The 26135-nt window shown below is 28.3% G+C and overlaps 1 protein-coding gene across 1 annotated transcript in view; it reads right to left on the bottom strand.

The window, feature by feature from the left end:
* LOC123298875 (photoreceptor-specific nuclear receptor) overlaps window positions 1-25781 on the bottom strand; it is a 41721-nt gene extending 15940 nt beyond the window's left edge. The window contains exons 1-3 of the mRNA XM_044880972.1: window positions 25703-25781; window positions 19224-19542; window positions 10447-10550 (exon numbers count right to left, since the gene is read on the bottom strand). Coding sequence (XP_044736907.1) covers window positions 10447-10550; window positions 19224-19542; window positions 25703-25781 — 502 coding nt within the window. The remainder of the gene's footprint in view (window positions 1-10446; window positions 10551-19223; window positions 19543-25702) is intronic.
* Between the last annotated feature and the right edge of the window lie 354 nt (window positions 25782-26135).

A 26135-nucleotide genomic window follows, 5' to 3' on the forward strand; every position in this document is an offset into this window, starting at 1 on the left:
GCGAAATAGTAAAATGAAAATGGTTTGAAGGAGGAAAATAAATACGTTGATAGTAGGTGTACGTATATAGCAGTCACGGTAGGTAACATAATAGCGACGGTGAAATGGCAATATGATTGGGAGATGGGTGTAGAATACAATTGAGGGTGAATTTTGTATGTAGCAAAGCAGAAGAAAACGAATAAAAGATATGGTTAATGGCAATACTAGGTTATACACTTACTGGATGCTGATTTTTATTATACCGAGTGTTTTAAAAATGTTTAATTTACAATTTAATGGCGTAACTCGATCTTTTTCTTCATGATGCTGAAATGGTATGAGTATTAGCAGGCTTTCTCGCAAGTTTATTTCAAGACAGCTGAATTTCGAATATTTCATGCCGTATCAAGCCAGGACTCGCGTTATGAGCATTTTGTTCAAGCTCGATTTCAAATTGTATATGTGGTTAGAACTTTTTCTACAGTTTAAAAAAAATTTTTTTTTCTTTCAGTCCTTGTAAAATTGTGAGAGGTATAAGCAAAAATAAGATCGTAAATGATAGACTTGTTTTTATTATAATAATTTTTTTCAAATAGTTGCTAAAGTTATTAATTTTGCTTCTAGTGTATGCTTTAATACCAAAACTTAGCCATGATAGTACAGTTGTCAGAATCTTTAAAAGTAATGTAGCATAATTTTAGCATTTAAAGCTAGGGAGCAAGTCTCCGTCGAGGTTTTATCCTTCGTCTATGGTGCATCGATTCAAAAACACAACAAAATATTCTTGTTTGAACTTTTTCCTCCATATCACTCTGTTGTTCTAATGCTAGAGTTCTATAACACTCTATATAAATAATATTACGATAATAATAATTATTATTATAAAACAAATAATATTTAAACTTTGTCATATAAAATTATAAGATCTAACAGAATGGTAAGACTTATAGAACTTTTTACCCTTAAGGTATCTAGCTTTCAATTCATTTTCTTATCTTAGAATATTCTCAATATTCTAAGAAACATGTTAAAATGTATTATGTATAAGATAAATGTACTATTTAACTACAGTGAATTCAATCATAAACGCGGGTGTTTATGTAATACAGTTGAACAAGAGCTTTAAGATTGGGAAAATTGTAAAATATGTATGTAAAATTGTATAACAAGATTCGTAGCTTATATGATCTTTTATTTAATTAGTTTAGCCATTTCTATTTCTGTGGTTCGCGGGGATCCGTAGATATTTAGAAAATGTACATGTAATATTATTACCAATTAGATACCTTCTAGATAAAATGGCTCCTTGTTGTGGGACTCACGGGTAAATTGATTTTAAACTTGGTTTTTTTGTTTGAAAGGTGGTGAGATCGAGCGTATTTGTATGATGATATCTTGTCCACAATCTGAGTTGTAATGGTTGAGCGTAACCAAAGTAATATTTCAATATGGTAACCTTGGATCTAATTGATCTTGACTAAATGAGAAATAAGAATAACTTGGACGTCATCAAGTTCTCAGTTATTATTTAAGAAAATCTGTTCAGTTTGGAGAGATTCTCATGACAGTTTGGAGAGATTCTCATGACAGTTTGGAGAGATTCTTATGACAATCCCCTTTTTCGAAGTTTTAAGCTTTGTTCATCTCTACAGCCACTCCAAATTGGGAAAGAGTGTTGAAAATTTGTAAGTCCAGATATTATCTAAAAGTTCTTTATTTGGATTGTAAATTACTCCGCACCTCTACTCCTTTTTTATATCAAAATATAATGTTTTTTTTGCGTTTTTTTAAAGCTTTTATTTTGTTCTCTTCAGTTTTATTTTCTATCGTGAAATATTGATCGAAAACTTGCGCTCTAACTCCTTAGTAACTTCAATTTTTAACTATTGAATGACTAAATTTTCTTACAGATATGTTTTACATGAAATCCTTTATTACAAGACTAAAATGTCCCACCCTGTATAATGTAGTAAAAATAAAATTGCTTTATATATAAAGACGTTACCGTTACGTTTCATTGTATAATGTCTGTCAATGGATTGATGTAACCTTAAGTTATATAAAAAGGTATTTTATAAAGACGTTTTGTCTAGCTATATGTATAGTTGGTTATATGTTTCTTATTCTTATGTTTGTTCTTGGAGTTACAGAAGATGGGTTTGGGAAGGCATGGAGAGGACATTAAAGAAGACATATACCAACACCATACACAAGAAGATGAACAAACAACAAACAAACGAATACTAAAATAAATGATGTTAATTAACGCTTGAGACTTTTAGGTATGTTATATTATATACTTTCATCGTAAAATATGTATACAGGTATTTTAAGTTCTATAGTAAATCGGTTCTCAATGTATGTACAGGATGAGATATTTCAACGGGACTTCGGAAAGTTTTTCCCGTTTGTTATTTTTTAATCTACATGTAATCGTGATGTGATCTAGTTCGCGGAATATCACTCTTTTGAATGCTAAATGATTAATAGATTCTTGAAATTTCGTAACTGGCTTTATTAATGTTATCAAGTAGTCATAGTGTCCGACAAATTCCTGCTGCGTGTTTTTTGACCGAGATCTTCAATATGACAAATGATTTGAAAACCAAGGCAGATATCGACAAATATTCTCATTTTTCGTTTACATTCCTGAAGTTACAATGAAATTCATCATCAAAGTTGAAAATAAGATAAAAATAATTTTAACCCTTAAACTACCCTGCCCATACATTCCTTATATGGATGGAGACATTTGGTTTTTTTTCTTTTCTATGTCATTGCTAATATATTTACTTTCTATTAAAAACTTTTTTTAAAATTTGTTTTCATTCGTTCCAATTGAAAATTATCAAAAACTTTCAAAATATGTCGTTTTTTGAGGTGTCTACGTAAGAGCAATGCATTTTAAATCGATTTTCAATGATTTTTTTCTGAATAATTTGCATGAATACCTAAACTGAAATTTTAACCACCTATTCTTTTAGCAAAAGACTACCTATAAAAAATTTTGAACCTTTAAATCAAACATTGTTGTCATGCTCATACATCCTTAAGTATCTTTGATGAAATGATCCATCCACATCTAATGATTAAAAGGACTAATCTAAAAAAATTTGTTGTTAAAACAATAAAAGTTTTTTCAGAACGTTTCCTTTTTCAACAATTTTTTCTGATATGTCAATTTTTCGTAAAAATAAATTAGATTCATTGAAAAAAGTGTTCGTTTTAGAGCCTTATTTCGGTTCAAAGAGTATATTTCGATTTTTTACAAGGTGTTCGTACATTTAGTTCTTTTTTTGGGATATCAACAAATATTAAAAGTGTCTAGACGATGGATTAATATCCATAAATGAATTATACAACTTATTTAATTTCAATAACAACTAATCTTATCTTCTTACATCATCACACGGTAGATACATAAATAAATATACCGTATGTATAGGTATAAGTAAGTACTCATACCCATATATTTTATAATCATGATACATCATTTAATTCTCAACATAGAAAATAAAAAGCATACACCCCGTTAGCATAACACGTGTATGTAATGTTCATTGTTGCTTATTTGCATGTTTGTCTTTATGTTGTTCCACTTCCAACCAAACTCTCTCTGCTTGTGCTTGTGCTATTAATCCTTTTGTCCAATGCTTTAACACTGTGTAGTTCGTGTTCGTCTTCATTATAATATATTTTATAATACTTAAACAAGAATTGTAGCGTTATGAATCGAACATATAGCGTTCTAGTTGTTGTTGTTAGAAAATTGTTAGAATAAATGTTGGGAAGTGTTCATCAATATTGTTTGTAGGTGAAGAATAAATCCGTGGTTTGGTGTATTTAAAATATGATGAAGAAAAACTAAACTCAACTTTCATATACTTTTTCTCGGTTATGTTTTATACAGGGGGTCTTTTAAAGATTGAGACAGTACTCTCTCCACGTATTCGAGATAAGCGTCCTCAAAGTTTCACTTTTAAAGTTGATTTTTTTAAACCATTTGAAAACAGAGATGATCTGATCGATGAATCTGGCACCCACTAATGGTAAGACTCGATTAATCTCATAGTTTACTAAAAACTAGCAATTTTTATTAAAAGCAGTTCAAACACAAAAATTGAGGTAAGGTATATAATGTTCATCATTTCCTGATATTCTTTTGATCTAAAAATAAAGTTAAAACGACTCTTAGAGACCCTACTTTCATAAAGCATTCTAAATAAAATTCGATTTTTGCCCCATATTCCTAGATCCTAGTTTTTTGTATTTTTTAAATACGTATTTCGACTACCATGTAGTCATCATCAGTAAGAATTAGCTAGTGATTACTCTTATTAAGAATGTTACTCTTTGCTAATTTGGCGGCGGACTGCAGTAGGAAATTGGGGCAAATCAGCTACAAAAAATTGATCTAGGAAATTGGGGCAAAAATCGAAATTTCGACTTGAAAATATTTTCTTGAACACATTAGTCAACAAATTTACTCTTCATACATACCATTAAAAAGGGATTGGACCAAAACTATAACAGTAAAAATTTTATTGTCAGTCGGGAGACCTATTAACCAGTATTTTTTTAATAATATTTTCTAGTTAAATAAGAAATCATAAGCTAAGAGTCCAACTATATTGCATTTTTTTCCGCTGTGGATCCAGTTATGTGATGTTATAACTTGACAAAATAAAACGGAAAATAAGAATAAAATTATTCGATAAGAAATATATCAAAAATTGAAAATTTTGTTCAATTATTTAGCTCTTGATATTTCGAAAACTAATGCAGATATCGAAAAATTCTTATTTTTCGTCCACATTCATAGAGTTATAACAAAATTCATCATCAATGTTGTAAATAAGGTACAAATAATTTCTAAACTCGCTTAAATAAGGTCTAAACTCGCCTTTGCGCTCGTACTACCTTAAATAAATTTATCTTGCCCTAAAATACATTAAAATCTACACGCCATTCTTCTGTTTCGTTTTAATTTGGATTTTTTTATCGTCGATTTAAGCGACGATCAGAAAAACAATAGTTAAATTGTTATTTTTTGACGTAAATGTGAATGAGAATTATCTGAATAGACTCGGTCAATTTTCTTGAAAAAATACCGGTCAAATATTTTTCAATTTCATAAAAAAAATAATAATTTTAACCATATTTTTTTTTTGCACGAATGACATATTCATTAAATTTATACATTTTTTGATCATTAAATTTATTTAATATTTTAATAATTTCAAAACATGAAAATAAAAATAAAAAAACATATTTTTCACACATATTTAAATCAAATAATAATTTTAATAATAATAATGGGGTAAAGAAGGGTAAAAATGACACAGTCGAGTGTCAATTATAACAATGTTTCATCTAGTGTGGTTAACCATAAACGGGTTAATTGTATGTGAGTGAAGTATCCTGCAGCGTAACGTAGACCATATTATAACATAATTTACATATAATATATGTATGTATGTATGCATGTATGTATGTATTTTGTAATATGTATTATTATTAAAGACTTTGTATAATAATTATAATTACTGTGTTAGAACCATGATCATTTAACAACCATATAATCATTAGTATTACATACAAAAAAGTCTGTTTTAACCAATCATTTATTCATTCTGTTAAAAAACACGTTCTGATCTCTATATTTTATACATATTTATACACAATTGGGTTGTTGGATAAGAAATAATCATTAATTTTTATTATTTTATATCAATTCATTATCATAAACAAGATTGAACTTTGCCAAGAAAAGTTTTTTCAAAAGCTATGTATAAATTAAATATAATCGACTACAAGTTACACTGAATATTTAAAAAAATATAGATAGAAGAAAAATGCACAAAACGATCTTACAAAATTGAACATGACCATAATCAATCATTCAAACCAGCAAAAAAATCAAAGTAAATCTGAGGAAAAAAGTAAGCGCTGCATTTATAATATGTGAAGATACGATAAGAGCATAGTTCCTACCGGGTGTTCCCACGACACCTCTATTTTTTTTAATAAAAAAAAAAACACTTCACAAAATACTCAAAAGCAAACTGGTTCGTATATTGAACTATCTACGCCTGTAAAAGCGCAAACCTTTTTTCTTGACTTTTTACTTTTGAAATATACAAATTCTAAACTCCAATTCTAATTCTAGGAATGCATTGAAAAACATAAAATTTTGATGATTTTTAGTTGTAATATAATTTGCTGCTTTGAAACCACGGGGTACTAGTTAAAAGTGGCAAATTCTAGACAGTTGATTTCTTCTACAATTGTGAGACATGTTTCTGTCAATATAATGCGATGTTATTGGATGTGAATGTCAATAGTTCTGAAATGGATATTTCGTTGCGATTTGCATTAGAGTAGCCAAAACGAAAATTACTCTTGAATTCGAATTTTTTAGCAAAAGAGTTTTGAGTTGAGCCAGGCCGAAGATCTAAATATACTATCCGGGGTAGGCAAACCATATTTGGCACATTGTAAATATATTTTGACATTGACAGAAAAAAACTTGCTGATCCGGTCATTTTAATTTAGCTTGCCCCACTAATAATTCTCCAACGCAGGTTGAAAAAGATCGATACAGAAGTTGCATCTGCCTTCTGGATAATTTTTATGTTAATAGATTTACAGCTCATGTTTTAAAAATGACTTGCCAAAAAACAAAACTTGTAAATTAAATTAAAGCAAAACTTGAATTGTAAAGAATGTTAAAAAAAAGTTAAAAGGATAAAATTCAATTAAGCGATATTTAAGGTAAGATTAAACATACCTTATCTTTTACAATTATAACTTACAAATGATATAACAATTTGAAATTTCTATCTTGAATATTACATTATTCTATTTCTATATAATATATATTCTATATGTTTTCTAAATAGAATTAAACATTTCGAATAAAATAATATACGATATAAACGTGTGTTTTATATGTTGACCTAATAAGTATTCTATATTACATTATATTATTTCAGGCCCTTTTTCTGCTTGTATATTTTTATTTCAATAATTTTTGTATAAAATAATATCTTTTAAAAGATTGTATGTGAGAAAAAAACTACTTAGTCTACTCTCATTTTGCAAGGAATAAATATTTTATTATCGCACGCATTTTCAACCAATCAAATTAGTCAAACTATGGTCAATATTGAAACTAATAACAAGTTACTTAGGTAACTTTTTTAATGTTCTAGTTTTCTCAATAACTCATGACAAATTTTAAATTAGAACAAGTGAAAACAAACAAGTGACTGAGTTAATTGTTGAAATACCATGCATAGTCAGTGTTGATTTCTTTATCACATTACACATACAAACATGTGACACATACATAACTGATAATCAGGTATAGTACATATTATAAAATTTCCGCCTAATTGGCCCCCTCACGGGTAAACAGTGATGTTTACGAAAAAATGTTTCAAACAAAAGTTGTTTAATTTTTGATAAGGAACATTTTATATTTAAACTTTGGTTCTATCTCTAACGGTTTACAAGATGGGTCCTACGTACCCAAGACCCAATTGACCTATGTTGCTCATTTACGAACTTATCCTGCAACTTGACCTCACTTTTTACGTCCTGAGTACGCTGTAAAAATTTCAGCTCGATATCTTTTTTCGTTTTTGAGTTATCGTGTCCACAGACGGACGGACAGACAACCGGAAATGGACTAATTAGGTGATTTTATGAACACCTATGACAAAATTTTTTTCCTAGCATCATTATTTTTAAGCGTTACAAACTTGGGACTAAACTTAATATACTATGTATATTTCATACATGGTATAATAACCTTCAGATTTTAGAGTTTTGTACGATATACGTCTGATAACGCATTATTAACGTACTTCCAACTTGTGCTACGCACTCAACGTGCAGATTCCGCTTGCGTACATTAATAATGCTCTTAATCCACTTGTATCTTAAAGAAATATTTCAGTATTCAAAAAAGATTCAAACTATCAAATTTTTTAAAAATTGAATTTTTTTAATACTTTTGATTTTTGTGTGTTTTGAAATGTTCTCTTGTACATTTTTTTTTCTACAACACAAAACTTCAAGATTTTTATAGAAATGTTTAAATAAGCGCATTAAGCGCATAACTTATTCATAAAAAGTTACAGAAAGGTACTTTAACATAAAATTTTCGACTCAAATAAACTTTCAAAAATATGGTGGAAACGCAAATAAATGTGTATTAAGTAATATGAACTGATATACTATATATGTTATTTGCGCTTCCACCATTTAATTAATTTTTTTTAGGTTCACATGTTTGACAACTTCTAATTGATAACCGATTTGATAGTAGACAGTTGCTTTGTGTTAGCGTTCGGAAGGACTTTCATAATGAATAGACTCTGGCAAGAGCAACGCTTGGAAATAGTTGAAATTTTTTATTTTTATGAATTTTTTTAATAATTTCGCGTAATGGACTTAATTGATTGGCATCTAGTTCGTGCAATATAACTATAAAAGATTAATTTCTATAGGGATATGTAAAATCACTTGTCTAAGTCGATAAACCAGAGGCGGTTGATCACTTTGATCACAATATTCGGCGAGTTATTGGTGAAATACAACAGCAATTGCTGTGAAAACTGTATAAAAATTGAGCATCCCGTTTACAATCTCTACGTGCCAGCCACGGCACCCACCTGACCGAAATTACATTGAAACATTAATGGCATAAAACTGTCTTTCCAATCAAGTCAGTTTCATTAATATCAGAAAAATTTTTTTTTGTTTTATCTGAGTTTAAAGTTGAGAACGCCTAAAAAACACCCATTACAATTGATTAGAAAACTACGAGAATTTATATGTAAGTCCTTAGGGGAGATGTTCGCCCTATTAGCTCAGTTGGTTAAGGCGTAACCAGTTTCGTCCGCGGTAATCTTAGGGTAGCGGGCTCAATTCCCTTCGTCCCAATAAAATTAATTTAATTAATAGTTGTGATGGTCTGGTGTATTGCATGATATATGCATGAAGGAGGTGCACTCAGTCTCTGAAATTGAAGATCTGATAAATGAAATTATCAGCGGAAAGGTGGTAAAATACATATGTGGTATCACAATGGGCTTTATAGCCTAAGTGTGTCCTTCGTGGACAGGCAATATAACCTAACCTTACCTAACGTAGGAAAGATAGTCAGTATATATTTGATGAGTATACATTTGAAAGAGACGTAACTTGAAAAGGAAATAGTTTGATGATTCTGTAGATGAAACATTTAAATTGATCATTTTTCAGGAACTCTGTGTAGCCTACAATACCCCTTAATTCAAAATTCTAAAATAGAAATAATAGCGTACTTTTTCTAAATAAGAGCTACTTAGAAAAACACTGATGTTTTCAAATGAAAAGTCAAAAACTTAAATAAATATTAGAACTGTTGCATCAAACAAATAAAATATACCAGTTGAATAAAATACATGAAACAAGATTTGTACACTAATATGTAAATTTACTCTTTAAATAAAGGTATTTAAAATATGTAATCACGTGGAAAGATAGGACGCGTGTTATCATTAAATAAAACAGTTTATTTTACAAAACAGATAGTTTTGAGTTTGAACTGATGGTAACTACAAATGTAGTTAGTTCAAACATTGAAATAATCATTTACTCTTCTCTAAAAATTGTATTTTATCAAATTATGCATACAAGCATGTATGTATAATGTACACATACATATAATTATATTCCACTTCATTTGCAAAACAAAGGATAAACGTGTGTTGCTTGGTTATTGTATTGTCCCTAAATTTTATATGTTTGTTTGAACTAAGCAAGCGGACGTGTGCTGAAACAAGTTTTAAAAAAGTGTATAAGGAACATAGTCGCACGTTATCGTTCTGATTTGTTTGCGAATTAGGAGGCAAAATAAATAAATTGTAACATAAAAAACGACAATTTTCACCTATCGATCATCGGAAAACTGTGGTCATTTTCACTTACAGGTTCAGGAAGCTAAAACTTTTTCAATCGATTCTGCTTGCCTTTTTTGTCATTTTCGGTTTTTTTATTAAAAAAAAAAAGAGTTGTTAAAGTGAGCTAACAGAAGTTAATGATAATAGAGATAATTTAAAGTAAATTCAAGGAAATTTTATGCTATGTATTAATAAATATCCTGATCAAACCAAATATAATGTTTACATATATTCTCAATATCCAAAGAGCTTAAGAAATAGTGTTCGAATTCGACAATTCAAGTGATAGCCTGCTGACCGATAATTGAAGAGACCTAGACCTTATAAATATCAAACTTTTCCTCTCTTAAAATTTCTGGTATAAGAGATAAATGTTCTAAATTAAATATTAACTGAGGTTTCTCTGTATAAGTTTTGGCGTGTGCAATACAGCACAGTGAAAATTGATCCAAAACTTTAAAGTTCTTCAAAACAAATTAAAATTGAAAGAAAATTATTTTCTAATACTCACCATCTTTATTCATTCCCATTGATAAACATTTTTTGAGACGGCATGCTTGACACTGATTACGATGTGCTTTATCAACAATACAACGACCAGTACCCGCTTGACATCTGAAAAATAGAAATAAATTTTTAGCTTTACACATTTTCTTTTTTTTTTATGTATTTGATAGAGGTATCGGGAAATGTATTATTAAAAACCATAACAAAAATAAATCCGTTAGGTCAGTATTAACACCTTTCAAATCAAACACGTTCGTGACAAAACTAATTCGAAGCTCAAGAAAATTTAATAGAAACGACTAAACTACTAACCAATAAATTAAATCTACAGAAATCAAAATATAATAAAAATATGATTGGTTTTTCATAAAATACTTTCATGACTTTTATGAATAGTCGTCTTTGTTTCTTTTATTAGGGAGAAAGGTATATAACATATAAAGAAGTTAGTCATAAACAAGTGATTATATTAGATATTTCTATGAGACTTCAATCTTATTAGATTTTCATTTGAAACAGCCTCTTCTGTAAAGAGAAGGATAGTGGAAAATTTTTAATTCGGATTTAAATATACTAATTAATAAAATTTATAATATTAGTAAAATAATTTATAATTTTTACTTTATTTAGGAATACAGATTTGGCTGGAAAATGCAAAGTCCATTTTTCGTTGGAAAATTTTTCATTCTCATACGTTACTTCTTGCTCACTGATAACATTTAAAATGTGTTTTTATAGGAGTTCACATCTTTGAGTCAGCAATACTCTTTCGTTTGATAACGGCTTTGACAGTAGACAGTTGCTTTGTGTTTACTTTGGCTTGCTATTCCATAATGAATAGACTCATTCTAGAGCAACGCTTTGCAAATTTTTGAGTTTATTATTTATAATAATCATATATTAATATTGTTGTTATATCACGAGTTAATAGTTGTGATGGGCTGGTGTATTGCATGGTATATGCATGAAGGAGGTGCACTCAGCCTCTGAAATTGAGGAGCTGATAAATGAAATTATCAGCGGAAAGGTGGTAAAACACATATGTATCACAATGGGCTCTATAGCCTAAGTGTGTCCTTCGTAGATAGCCAATATAACCTAACCTATATCACGAAAATAGTTTTAAAATATACACCCAATAACCCTTCATCTACCCGTGAAAGAAAATTTTGATAAAATCAAGCTGTTTAGTCATAATTTTCCATGTCGTGTAGCGTGAACAACACTGTATATCTTTGTATAAAGAGTATACAAATATTTTCTCATATTATTCAGGGTAGATGATCTTCGGTGTACAACAAATTTATTGTCTAATTAGATTTTTTATCTTTGCACAGAAAATCGTGCAGAAATATAGAGCTACTTCCACGAGAAATTGAAAAACAGGGTGAAAAACTAGCGTGGATTGTTTATTAACCATTCTCGTATGCAATTGATAATTTTATAATATCAAACTATTTCTGAAGTTTGTAACATGTTTTTTCGAATCACCTATCTCTGTATATAACAAAAACTTGAAAAATAAGTAATATAACTAAAACCGCTATACATTTATAACTGTATTGTTTGAGAGGGGTTTTAAAAAGAATAGAAGAAATTTTTCCAATATAATATTTTATAACACAACGATATGTTTCATAATAATATATACGACACAGCAGTATAACTCCTGTAACTTTTTCTTTTAAGAGTTGTAATTTTTTTTGCATTGTATGAATCGTTTCTATTACATCTTACATCTTACAACAATTTTAAAACATATAAGATCGTTCAATTTTATGTTCTTTTTGTACTATAGTGTATACACCATTTACGCTGAGTGTAAACAGAACAGAAAGTCTTCTTACACTGTAATATCCTTATCTTGTACTACTTACATTAAGTGTACTTCACAGAATAAAAAAGAACAAAAACTTGGAATGTTTTCTTTTCTAGTAAGTAAAAATATTGTTTACAAAATTCAATCAAAAGTATGACATCCAACAAATAAATAAAAAGTATAAATCTTATATAATCCTAAAACAAAAATAAAAAATATTTTTTATGTAAATTATGGATGGCAAGCAATCGAATCGAGGTAACGTAGGATTTTGAATAATTTTGTCATTTAAAATGTTTTGTTGTGAGTTATTGATATCATCTATATATTTCATCAAAATAGATTATCATTCGAGTTTGCCTCAACTGAAGAAATTATTAGTAAATCATCATAATTTTTAATTAATTGATTTTTGTGAAATTTTTTTTGATTTTATAAATAATAATCGAAAAAACAGAAAACTCGCTAAGTAATGATAGGTAAGTATCTATTTATTGATAATATACATAAAATATAATAAATATTTTACAAAAACCCGACTGTGTTAAATAAAATTTGAAAAGAAACAAAGTCCAGTAGTTTGCATAGCAACTTTTACATTCGGGACCAATTATTAAGAAGCTTTGAAAAAGTTTAGATATTAATGAGTCACGACTGTTAAAGTCATTATATGAACTACTGGACTTGTTTCTGTCTTTTCAAATTTTCATTAACGCAGTCGGGTTTTGATTTTTCAAACTATTTATTTTATTTATTAACTACTTTTTAGTGTATAGTAAAACTTTTTTAACCATTTTTTTTTAAATTTCCAATTAAATTTATAACTTATACATATTTTTGTAATCCTCTTTTAATATTCTTTATTTTGATATTCCATTTTGTCTTTTTTTCAAACACCTAGCAAAGGATTTTTGGGCTTTAAGACGAATATAACGAATATCTTAACTGTCGAAATCCATCTAGTCGTTTGGAATATACGAGGTACCTAATAAAGAAATTAATTATAAACATATACCAACATACATACACACAAGATACGCGCGAACAACATAAATACTCCTTGACAGTCGGGTAAAATAAAACTCTAAACGAGTTTCTTTCGAAATGATGGTTTTACAAAACAGTTACCACGATTCAGAAATACTTTTTTTACGTATCGACCTAATTTTTTATGCAACACGTGTTGAAAATAGCTAAAAATACTTCCCAAATGTCCAAAATTTGTCAAAAAATAAATAATTTTATTTAATGCCATTTTTATATTAATTTTTGACCAAAAGTTTTTTAAATGTTTTTAGAATGATTTGTTGCCTAAATCGTTTTTTGTATCAGCTAGCCATGGCGCCATGCACTTTAGTTATCGTAGAAAAACCAGTTTTATAACTACAAATTGTATCTTCTCATTATCAAGAACACTAAACAGAAATTAACATCTCGAATTTTCTAGCTTATTTTTGTTAGGATAATCTGATCATTTTACCGTCATCTGAAATTTCAGACCATCGCCTAATTCCACAAAATTGATGGCTGGATAAACTATGCATACTCTTGTTAAAATTTTACTGTATGGTAAACAAAAAAATTCCACTTATTAATGAAAATGACCACACTGTATTTAAAGTACTTATCTAGTAATTGTGGCGTGCAGTAACATTCAATCATTCATACACATGCTATTTTTAGCTAGTATTTGCTTGTGCTACCTATAATAAATAAGTTATATTTGAGTAACATGTGTATAAGTAGTATCTATCACAGAGAGTATTGTTGTATTGAGCTTCATAGTCTCATACCATACAACATTTAGCTCATCCATGTACAATCCTTAGGGAATTAACACACACACACGTCCTATCTACCAACAGTGTACAACATGTATATCATCACTATACTGCAGTGGAATCATTTGGTATATTTTATACAGTCTGGATTTATTATCTTGTAGATACATCATATATACAAAATGATTCAGTTAAAAAATCAGGAATCTTAAAAAAATTTAAATATCTTCCCTAGCTCTCCTAAATTAGTTCACAAAATAAAATAAAAGTCATGATCTTCCAGTGAATTTCATATTGTTTTATTTAGTGGCAATAACTAAATACAAAAATATATTTGTTTAATTTTTATTAACCGACTTCAAGAAAGGTTCTCAATTCAACTGTTTTTTTTTTTTTATGTTTGTTACATCCTGTGGGTGAACCAATTTTAATGATTCTTTTTTATTTGAAAGCTGGTGCTTCCCATTTCGTCCCATTTCAATTTGGTTCATTGCTGGCAATGGCATTTATGAGTAAATCATAAAAGTTTTAAATTTGCATTGAGTATGTGCGCGACAAATGAACGATTAACTGAATATCACGCCAAACGATTTCGATGATTCTTTTTTTAGCGACAAAGTAGTGAGTGTACTTTATATTAACTAAAAATCACAAAATAAAAAAAACTTTTAACAAAAAGAAAACCGACTTAAAAAAAAACTATTCCAAAACAAATTAATATGTACTAAAAAGTAAAAAAATAACGATAATATAATGTAGTTACAATTAAAGCAAAATTTTTCCTCCAAAGTATTACTTTTTGTAGCTATAAATGACAAAGATAAATCACCAATCACCATTAAATTACCAATTATCGGTGGAAGTGATTAAAAAGTGGTTTGACAGAAATAAATGAAGATCAAAATTAATTTGCAAACAATGAAAGATTGCAAACGACAAGACGAGCTGCTTAAAACATCTCAGCGTTGGAAAACCAACGCTTTATCATAATGGAATAGAGTTTTCGGAGCGTAAAGGTGAAGAAAAAAAATAATGAGTTTTACACGAAATTCTAACCAAAGGACAAAGGAATTTATTTTATGGGTTTTGTGTTCCATGTCTCACAAATCACCCTGTAAAATTATATTCTATACATATACGTACAGTGAACCATAATTATCCAGTATTGTGTCCGTTTAAAATTATATTAGGGATGATAAATAAAATATCACTTATATCAAAATGAATAAAAAAAAAGTAGATACCAAACGAGATAAGAGAGATAATTCACTTAAACATAATTTTTTTTTTGTAATTTTAATTAGTCAACAACCGTAAAATTCAAATTGTATTATGAAAAAAAAGATATTTTTTTAATCCGGTGTATGAATAATGGGTATACATTCTTCAGTATGGCGTTGGTATGAACAGATTTTTAGAATAGGATTTTTTTCTCGTGTGTAGGATCAATTACAATTGTTTAGTGATAATTCAATTACTTTTGGTGTTTTTTTTTATTGAAAATTGAAGAACATTGTTATTGGAAAACATTGTATATTGTTAATATGGATTTGTTAGCGATTATAAACCATCTGTGCACTTGATTAATACGAAGCAATCAAACGATTAAAAAAAAGTAATTCTCAAGCTCAAAAAAATTGAATATCACTACGATCATTTATCAATTCATAGATAAATATGTAGAGGGTATTCTCTTACTCGATGGATGGCTTCAGAAGGTATTCTTTGGACAACTTTAAGTCGGGGGTGCCTTATATACTTTTGTCCAAAACCCAATATTTAAGGAGTTATATGCACCAGTAAATTTAACCAATAAAGGAGACATTGATGGGTTAAATAGTTTAATTTTTAATTAATTAAAAATTAATATCGATTCTTATTTTTAATCCCCGAACCAAAAAGAGAGGTGCTATAAGTTATGTGATTGTGCTTGTCTATCTGTCTGTGGCGTCGTAGCTCAAAACATATGATTTTTCGAAAGATAATTTAATGAAGAGTGTTTTAAGTTTGAAGTACGAGTTCCGTACCCGAAACAACTAAAAAGGGGTGATAATCTTCAATATCGGCTCCGTTTGGAGTACTCGTAATATTTGTAAGGGGTTTTTAAAATTTTGCCAATTTCACTTGTTCTTATTTAGCACACCATCCAACAGGTTTGGTTTTTATAGTTCATTACCACTTCAATTTCTAACACTCAAAATATGATAAATATCTCTATATATGGATAAAATATGATTAAAGAAACTTTCGCTTCTGAAATAACCAAAAAGTCTCCAATCGATTGTAACAGTGAGTCAATTGCCTATTCGTTAAAAAAAACACTTTCCAAAAACATTTTTCAGCGATTTTGCCCAAAAATCGACATATGTGGTTAGATTAATAATAATAGTATTGCGTTTCTATTTATTAAATAAAATTTTGATTATTTAGCATGTGTTTTGTGTTGATACTTATTACTTTAGAGTGGAATGAAATAGTAGCATGGCACTGCATAGCTATAATGAAACGAACCCTTTAGGTCACTAATTTTCAAATCATATTAATATAATAACCTGTTATCAAATATAACTTTGATATTTATCAGTATAAACTATATATATGCTGGATAAAATCTGTTTTAATACAGGGGTGAATTTGAAATATTATACCTACATTATTTACAATATCAATTTAAACGCATTCAATATATGTTTGAAATCTAGAAGAAAATTAGGATCGAAGTATCAATTTTCTTACATTAAGACAACGAAAATTGTTGTAAATACGTGATGTAACTTTCTTTTTAATCCAAAAATAATTCTATTCTAGTATTATAGGAGTATGGTTTGTATATCTAGTAGGAAAAGGAATACACGAGTATGGAATTTTTGCCCGGGAACATCATAAGAGTCCGGAAATGTGTTTTTCCTGTGAAATGCATACGCTATATTTATGAAATTGTTAAAAAATACTGAAAAACTTCCCTCCACCAATATATCTTTTGATAGCAATACGCCAGTAAACTTGGGTACAAAAATCGTAAAATTTCAAACTCGAAAACTACTTGTATCTCTACCAGTATTCTAATATTGTTTTTAATCATAAATAGCTTCAAATATGATTTGTGATAAAGCATTTACAAACTAAAACAAACTGAATAAACAATTAGAATTTTTGTTTGATTAAACAAACGATTCGAAGTCATTAATAAAAAACAAACTGCTTTTGACCTTCGTATAGCTATTAATTATATTGTCAATATTTTGCTTAAAATTAATGTGCCATAATAATTTATTTATATCTAAATGTTATATGAAGTATTTATGAATCCTCAAAGATATCCAAAGGCCTAATAAGACGATTTTAAAATTATAAATGCAAATTATTCACAAAACTTGATTTTTAACCATTTTCTTTCAGATATAGTACTTGACACAGGCAGCATTTTTTCGCTGATTCATGAAATTTATTTTTATTTGTTTACCTACAGGCAATATCATAAACTGTCCAGGACATATGCTTTAGAATAGATGTTAAGATACTATAGAAGATGAGACATTTCATTAACAAAAAGGCAGTCTCGAGGAAAATCTTGAAAGTGTGCAATAGCCGTAAGTATTTTGCTATATACTTATTTACCTATACGCTTTAAAAAATATATATTTGGGAGTTATGAACTATATTGTATTTTCTAAAAAAGAGTTTCGCATACAAAAATTACCATGAATTTGTGAAAAAAAGGAGATAGAAGAGAGAGCAGGGGAAGTGGAGCTATAGCGCGATAGTCTTTGTTTTTAAAATTCCCCGACGAACACGACATTCATTGACTATTCATCATTCATACATTAATTGTAGTACGAAGACTGCTTATCCCTAGATTGTTGTTCAGTCTTATTTTCAGATTCTAATGATAATTCTAGGTAGATAGAATCACTTAGTTATAAATAAGACCCATAAATTGAGAGCATAAACAAAATTTTAGGATAAAATTCGCCCTGTAGGACTAACCAGTACGATAAATTAAAATAAAATTGACTTTGAGATCGTGAGCTGGAAAAATTGATTCATGTGTTTTCCCTCAAATTTATCTATATTTTTCAATCATATTGGAAAATGTTCAACCTGAACCGATAAAAATCACGTAGATATTTCAACAATCGACACGTATAATTTATTCCAAAATACGTCCCTGAATACACCCACCAAAAAAAAAAAAGATTAAGCCCATGCAGAGGGTTATGTTGATTTTCTCTCTATAATGTAAAGCATATACAATACAGCATACAAATATTATATGAAAGCCCAGGAATATGATCATATGTGAGAGTTATAAAACCCCATACAGAATCAATTAGAACAGTCCTTGGTATAATCCCTCTCAAAGGTCCATCAAGCTTCAGATTCATTCTATATATATACACATACATCTATTGTAACTGTATATATAATCTAGTTAGTAGAATATTGAATATGGAATCTATCTATGTAGGTACCGTTACAATCAAATCACATTCTCTGTCCTTTATTGTTTGAGGTTTTTGGGGGTTGATTGATACTGCTATCTTTGTTTGATGATCAATTTATTTATTCCTGATTGATTTTATATCTCTCATTTTAGTAGGAATTAGATTAACAACCACGTTAAGAAGAAATTTATTTGTGTGTTTGAATCGTTGTAGTTTGGAAGTACACGTTTGAAGAATGTATAATCATTTTCAACATGCAATGGAATTGTAAATGTAGTATTTTGATTGGAAAGCTTTTTGTGTGAAAAAAATATTCCCGGGAAGAGAAGAAGGATTCTCATTTTTTAAAGATGTATGAGCATGACAAAAATTTTTGATTTAAAGGCTAAAAATTTTTTATAGGTATATTTTTACTCAAAAAATATGTCATACAAAAAAATTTTGGGCTACACATGTTTCCCACTGAGGCTCTATGCCCTCTATGATTATGATGGCTTAATGTTTCTTGGGGTTCTATAAACACGTTACAAAAAGTTTCATTAAAATCGGTACTGTTTCCCAACTTTTCCATGCATCCCGGCCTATTAACTGTGTACTATAAATTTCCCTTTTACTAAATTCAGAAAATCTTGAAAATTTGGTTTCGGTTTCAAGATATCGGCTATAATGCTGTACGTTTTGGGACATCATGAGCTAAATTTTATTAGTAGCCGTAAAAATGTTTCTTAAAACTTACCTGTAAATTAATTTACGCCGTACAGATCGTTTAAAAAATCCACTACAACCATTACACGCCAATATCCCATAATGTTTCCCGCTACTGGTATCCCCACATACAACACACACCAATCCTAAAGTTCCTTTTTTCGCTAGTGTTGTACAATTTGAATTGGTTGTTAAACCCCAATGTCCAACACTTGTGGTCGTATTATTTGATGGTGGTGGACTTCGTGTTGCTTGCACTAATGTTTGTGAACCTAAACATAATGCTAACGGATGTGGTGATGTGTTCGGTGAATAATTTCGTTCCACTGGTGATCTTTGTAAAATTCGATCTGAAACCGAAAAGAAAACATGGTAAAATTTATTTCTGCTTTTATAAATCTCTTGTGGCTACAGAAAACTTTGTTGGCATGATAGAATATTAGAAAGTCTTTGCAGAGATACAGGGTGGACCAGATTGGACTTAGTTCTCCGGGTTGCTTTAATCGTCAATTTAGATTCTAAAAGGTAAGAAATTGAAGAACACTTTAAGTTAGAAAGTTGATTAGAAAATCGTTAGTTTTCGGAAGAAATATGACTTAAAAATATGTCATTATTGCATTTAATCGAAAGAAAATACGCTAACAACAAGAACAACAATAACTTTCGTGTTAAAATATTTCCTTTTCAAATCTTGATTTTGATCACCCCTCAATTAAAGTGGTCGTGACTAGATTAACTTTGTTAAAATTAATTCAATCAAAATAACACTAAAAATAAAAATTAAATAAATAAAAAATCCCTTAATGTAAGTTATATTTAATTACATTAAAAATGCCACTCGTATATCAACATTCGAATTTTTTTTCGAACATTAACATATGAAAGACGTTCTATTTTACGTTACATAAAAGCTCACATATGTCAGATTCTGGTAAATAATCTTCTATTAATATTAAATATTCGATATGAAGATAAACATTGTAGCATATATTCATCCCCTAGTACAAAATATTATAGCGTATGGTAAAATATTGTGCCTCGTTGGCAATGTAGCTTCTTAAAATATATGACGACTAATACCAGAAAGCATGCAAGCGAGGAAATGATTATATCAATGTGGTGTTGTTTTCAAGCAAAATATTATGAATTTCGTTTCGAATTTAAGTCAATTTTTGTAGTACAAGTAAAATTTTTTGGTTTTATTATACCAATGTATAAACGAAATATATCAACGGATACTAAGTTAAGCCCTAAGTCTGTAACGCTTAAAAATTTTTGATGATGGGTGTTTCTAAAATCACCTAATTAGTCCATTTCAGGTTGTCCGTCCGCCTATCCATATGTTTGCCTGTGAGCACGATCACTCAAAAACAAAAAGAGATACCAAGTTAAAATTTTTATAGCGTTCTTAGGACGTTCAAATTGAGGTGAGTTCGTAAATTAGAAACATAGGTCTTACTTGTGTTTTAGATTCTATCTAAATCACTACTTATTGGTGGATATTTTGTTATGGCGTATTTTAACGAAAATTGTTGAAGAGATAAAATTTGGAAAGATGTATCTTCATGTATATTGAATCAAATCAACCTGCTGTAAAACGAATCGGTGAAAATGAGCTCGAACTGAGATAAGCATAGAACAAGTAGAAAGTTATTTTCAGTCTGAGCCAATCATAAGCATCTTCTTGAGTGATTGAGCTTTAAACTCCAAATATGATCAAAAGTACATTAGAAGCTGACCCATGATACATTATGATCTTGTACCATGAAACACATATGAATAAAATATAAATATAGTTTTATATATATATCTATATATACCTATTCTTGTTTATTATTTAATTCCCAAAAATTATTATGTAGGAATAATAGTGCTATCAAGACTATTTCGATTGCAATTTTTTATAAAATGACTTTAATCTGATATGTAAATTGTGATTGAAGATACAATACTTTCCCCCGAATTTAATAAATATTCCCTTATAAAATATTCTCGTGTTCAATCTTTAATTAATCCGTGGATCAACTTAGTGTTTAACATTCAATCCTAAGTTAAATCCTGGTTAAAATAAATATACATGACAAATTGATATTTCATATGTTCTATTTATTTAACAAATAGGAATATGTGTATAACCTACGGAAACTTGTATACACAATTTGTGTATAATTAACATATTATATTTAAATTATTTTATTTTTTTTGTATGTATGAAGGGAAATATTTTTAAAAATGTGTTTAAAGTGATATTTTATGCTAATTTAATTATATTTAAATATTTTATTTAATTTCAGTAATAAAAATCATTCTCGCAAATGTTATTTAAATTTTCTAAAAAGGAAAAATTTTAGGTTCAATTTTTAATGAAACACGTTTAAAATTATTTTTAATAGGCTGGATTTTGATAAATGTACACACGATTAATCGAACTAATTCATCAGGACTCGCGTTATAAGCAGTTTGCTCACGCTTGATTTAAAACATAAATTACTTTTTTTTTTTCAAATTGTTTACCTGGTTGAATCTTCTTCTACCTTCATATAAGTTTTTCTGTTTTCGGATTATGAATTTTTTTCAAATATTTTTGTTTTCAAGTCCTTTAGAAATTGTATGAATTTCTCTCGTCACGAAGGAAAAGGTTTAATCAAAAAAATATTAACTTCGTAAATTTTCGGGCCTGTTTGTGTACTTTCGTTTGTTTAATATAAGTCGTATTCAGTAAATTAAAAAAATTTGTGATAGAAATATGGTGAAATTAGTTAAAATGAATTTAATTATTTAAATAATTTCTCTGCTGTAATATTTTCACTCTCAAACATCATTCAATAATCACTTTATCACACTATCTATTTACATAAAATTAGGTGAATATCGTCAGCGAGTGCTGACGGGTTAAGAACTTTCATAAAAATTAAAAGCAAGCAATGTGTAAAATAGGCGCTTACACATGTTTTTAAATGCAAAAAAATAAAGAAAAAATCGAAAAAGTGGCTTGAAAATAGTCTTATTTGTTGATTTGGGTTCAATTTTTATCTTTTAATCATTAAGCTTCAATATGAAATTTCACCGTCATGTAAAAGCGCTTAGAAGAATGTAAGAAACAGTATTTTAATGTAAATGTTATTATTTCTAAATATTTAAATTAAAAAATTAAAAATTAACGTTAAATTTTCTGATTTAGACTTTTACCTTTTGTAAGTTTTTTAAATTTTTCTTGAAATTGTTAAATCTTTGCCATAAATGAAATCGATACATCTACGATATAATCGTTATCATTTTTTAAAGTTTGATTAAATTACAGAACGATTCTTTGTAGATTGTTATAATTATTTCTTTTTGCTCCCTCACATAATAGTCTAAATATTTAAGTTAAAAAATTAAAAATTAACCTTAAATTTGCTGATTTAGACTTTTACCTTTTTTTAAGTTTTTTAAATTTTTCTTGAAATTATCTTTGCCATAAATGAAATCGATACATCTACAATAGAATCGATTTCTTTTTTTAAAGTTTGATTAAATTATAGAACGATTCTTTGTAGATTGTTATAATGATTTTGTTAAGAGTTAGATATTTTTTTTATCCCTAATACATTCTTTTCAACCCTCAAAAGGGTGAAATGACTACATATATATAAATATACATAACAAAGTACATACTTGCAATATTATACAAGCGTTAAATTATAATTGTATTTTTATTAGGGTATCACCTTGTACCAGAAAAAGTTGATTTAGATTTTTATTACTTCTTTCAGCGGAAATTATTGTATTCACCCCGAAAATCAAAATCAATATTTACAAAAAAAAACTTGTTTATGGATGTCTATCGATTAAATTGTGGTTTATATCATCAGTACCGAGAGTCGCAGTTAACTACTTTTTTTTTTGAAATTTAAAGAGATATAATAAATCAAAATTATGCAAAATTACATGGATTACTATGAATATCACTGTTCAATAACGCCGGAAATTGATGATTTTGTGAAAAATTGCCCCAGTTGATTTCAAAAAAATAAATTTTTCAAAAGGTGGAACTCTCATTTTAATAAAACATACTCGTTAAACTGACATGTTTAGTGCGTAGGTCTGACAAAAGGGCTCATGAAATTTGTCGACCAGTGTGCACATTCAGTTTTTACTAATATTGATTTAAGAATTGTGTAAAAATTAGCCGGTTGTTGATCAATTTTCATAGCTTCGTTTTTCCAACATTTTGATGGTGGAGGTCACGCCAAACGGTCCAATATTTTTGTAGGCCACTATTATTATCTCTTATTATATTCATTTATCTTGCATTCACGAAAAAAGCAAATGGTTGTTCGTATTTTTTTTATAGGTCATTTTATTGGCATGTTATCCATTTTCCACATTGAAAACGCCCAAATTTCCAAAGTTTTCGTAAATGTAAATGTTGTAGGTTACAGTGAAATGAAGCCACGAAGTTTTGTAAGAGTGTTATTCACGAAACCATACTCCCGTCTGTACTGTATACTCAAAATTGATTGCTAATTTGACCAAATTGTTTCCCGTCTAGATATTGCTTCCTTAAGATGTTGTCTGATGAATAAATTATTCATCCAATTAGTTATTCTTTAGAAGTGTAGGTATATTGTCTCTGGAAATCTTTATACCAACAAAGTTACCCTTTCGAAGGATATATTGTCTCTGACCTCTAAGGGTCGTATTCACGTCAATTGATTTTGTCGAGGGGTAAAGTGGCAATAGGTACCCATTCAGTTACACAATAAATATACACATATAGTCAAGAGAAATGATGATATTTTCATTAATAGCAAGTGTTATCTGTTCTGTTGGGTTAATGTGCACCCTTCTTTGTGCAATTCATAATAATAATAATAATATGTAACAGAGGGTGTGATCTATACAATTGAGGGTATATTTTTTTTTTTGTCAAATTTTATATTAATAGGTTATTTATTTTGATATTAAGGGTAACAAACAACACCAGATATATAGTGGTTACATCACGTTACAGTGGGTAATTTTTGTAACAGGTTAATGTTTATTAAATGTTTGACATATTTCATTTGTTTATTAATTGATTTTGTTTGCAGATGATATTATTGATTTGGAGAGTTGATTAGAGCATTAGAAAAGGGTTGTAAATGTTGTCAATCGAAACAGAATGTTCAAAACAAAATCCATTAGTATATCAAGTACCTATATTGAATTTAGCAACTTTTTTAGAACAGAAATTTGAAAGGCCTCGCTTAACAACTATTTCCTTGAGAAGTTATAGCCGAGTCTTTTCATTGAGCGAACCCAGGAAATTTTTTATTTTCCCCTAAGGTTAAAATTGAAGAACATAATAATAATAGTTTCATACATTTAGAATGATATTCAAATTAGAAAATAATAAATTGATTTTCATAAATTTTCTGGACATTCAGAATTTGAAAATTTCCGAAGAGGTTAGAGTGGCGTGGGTTTGACGATACCCTTCTAAATTTTTGTCTTTAATGACACCAATATTTCTTCTCCGCGCACTTTTGTTATCGAAATTTTTCTTTCTTTCTATCATTTTCTAATTTGTTTGTCTTTGAATGTTCGAATAAAAAAATTAATATTGTAGATGATTTAAAAAAAATCAAACTTGAATTTCTTGTTTTTTGGAAAGAAGATTTCTAGTTCAGAAGAGTCAAATTTGCTATTTAGCCCGCTGGAGACTATTCTGAACCGATTTTGATGAGGTGATTCGTGCTATTCGAGCAAATTTATATTGATATTTATGACTTTAGGATTAATAATTTAATATTCACTGAATTATTGAGAAATATTCTTTTTAGTTTGTGTAAGCGCAGGGCAGTAATAAAGTTTACTTAAAATGTAAGACTGCTTTTTATTTTAACTAACTTTACTTTGTAACTAAAACAAATTTGGTTTGGTTTGTGCAATTTTGGCATAGATAATGATTTGAAAATTTAGAAAAAGATTCGAAAACTGACCTAGAATAGGCTAAAACTTAGAGTGAGTAGATACTATGTGGCGTACTTTTTTCGAAAAAATAATCACATAAAATCACTAATTAATTTTTTAATTATGGCAAACGCTTAACGAAGATTTCATTTAACTCAAAGCTAAAATAGAGAAAATCTGGGTCTTTTGGCTCTTAAATTTGATCTATTTATTTATTTGATTTTAAAACGATTTGAGCTTTACAAAAGACTGAATAACAGTTATTTTTTTAAAACCGTAATAGAAGTCAATAAATTGGTATTATTAATTTTCCAAAATGTCAAAAAATGAGTGAATTATTTTTTTAATTTTATTTATAAAAATATCAATAGATAAAAATTATGTTTTCTTAACAAAAAAATTTTAGAATCAAAATTTCGTATCTAATTAAAATTTATATATTTTTTGGGAATTATAATAAAATTTCAATAGATACTATCAATTTGGAAATTGATTTTTTACGGCAAAGAATTTTAGTATTTTATGTCTAATTTTATAAAAATAATTCCTCAAAAAATCCAAAATCAAAAATACCTGTTGTAGCACTTTGTAAGCATCCGTCGGCAGAATCTTGTTGACTAAGCGTCGGTTGAACTAATGAAGCCACTTCCATTTTTTTTTATATTTTAATTAATAATTACAAATTAAAAAATAATTTATATTTCAAAATTCACTTTTTTTTTAAGTTTTTCCAAGTTTTTTTTCATTTAAAAAAATCCATTTTCAGAAAGTATTTCCTAAATTTTTATTTGAATTATTTTATAAATATTTTTATTTTTTTTAAAGCATTTTTAGGTCGTTTAAAATATGAATTTTATTAATTTTTTTAATCAATTTAGAATATTTTAATTGTTTATTTAAATATAACTTTTGATTTTATTAATTAAAATTAATTAAAATAAGTTAAAAAAATTTAATTTTGAAAAGTTGAAAATCAATTAGTCCACATATTTTTATTTTATAATTT

Source organism: Chrysoperla carnea, chromosome 4, assembly GCF_905475395.1.
Source record: "Chrysoperla carnea chromosome 4, inChrCarn1.1, whole genome shotgun sequence".
Taxonomy (NCBI): domain Eukaryota; kingdom Metazoa; phylum Arthropoda; class Insecta; order Neuroptera; family Chrysopidae; genus Chrysoperla; species Chrysoperla carnea.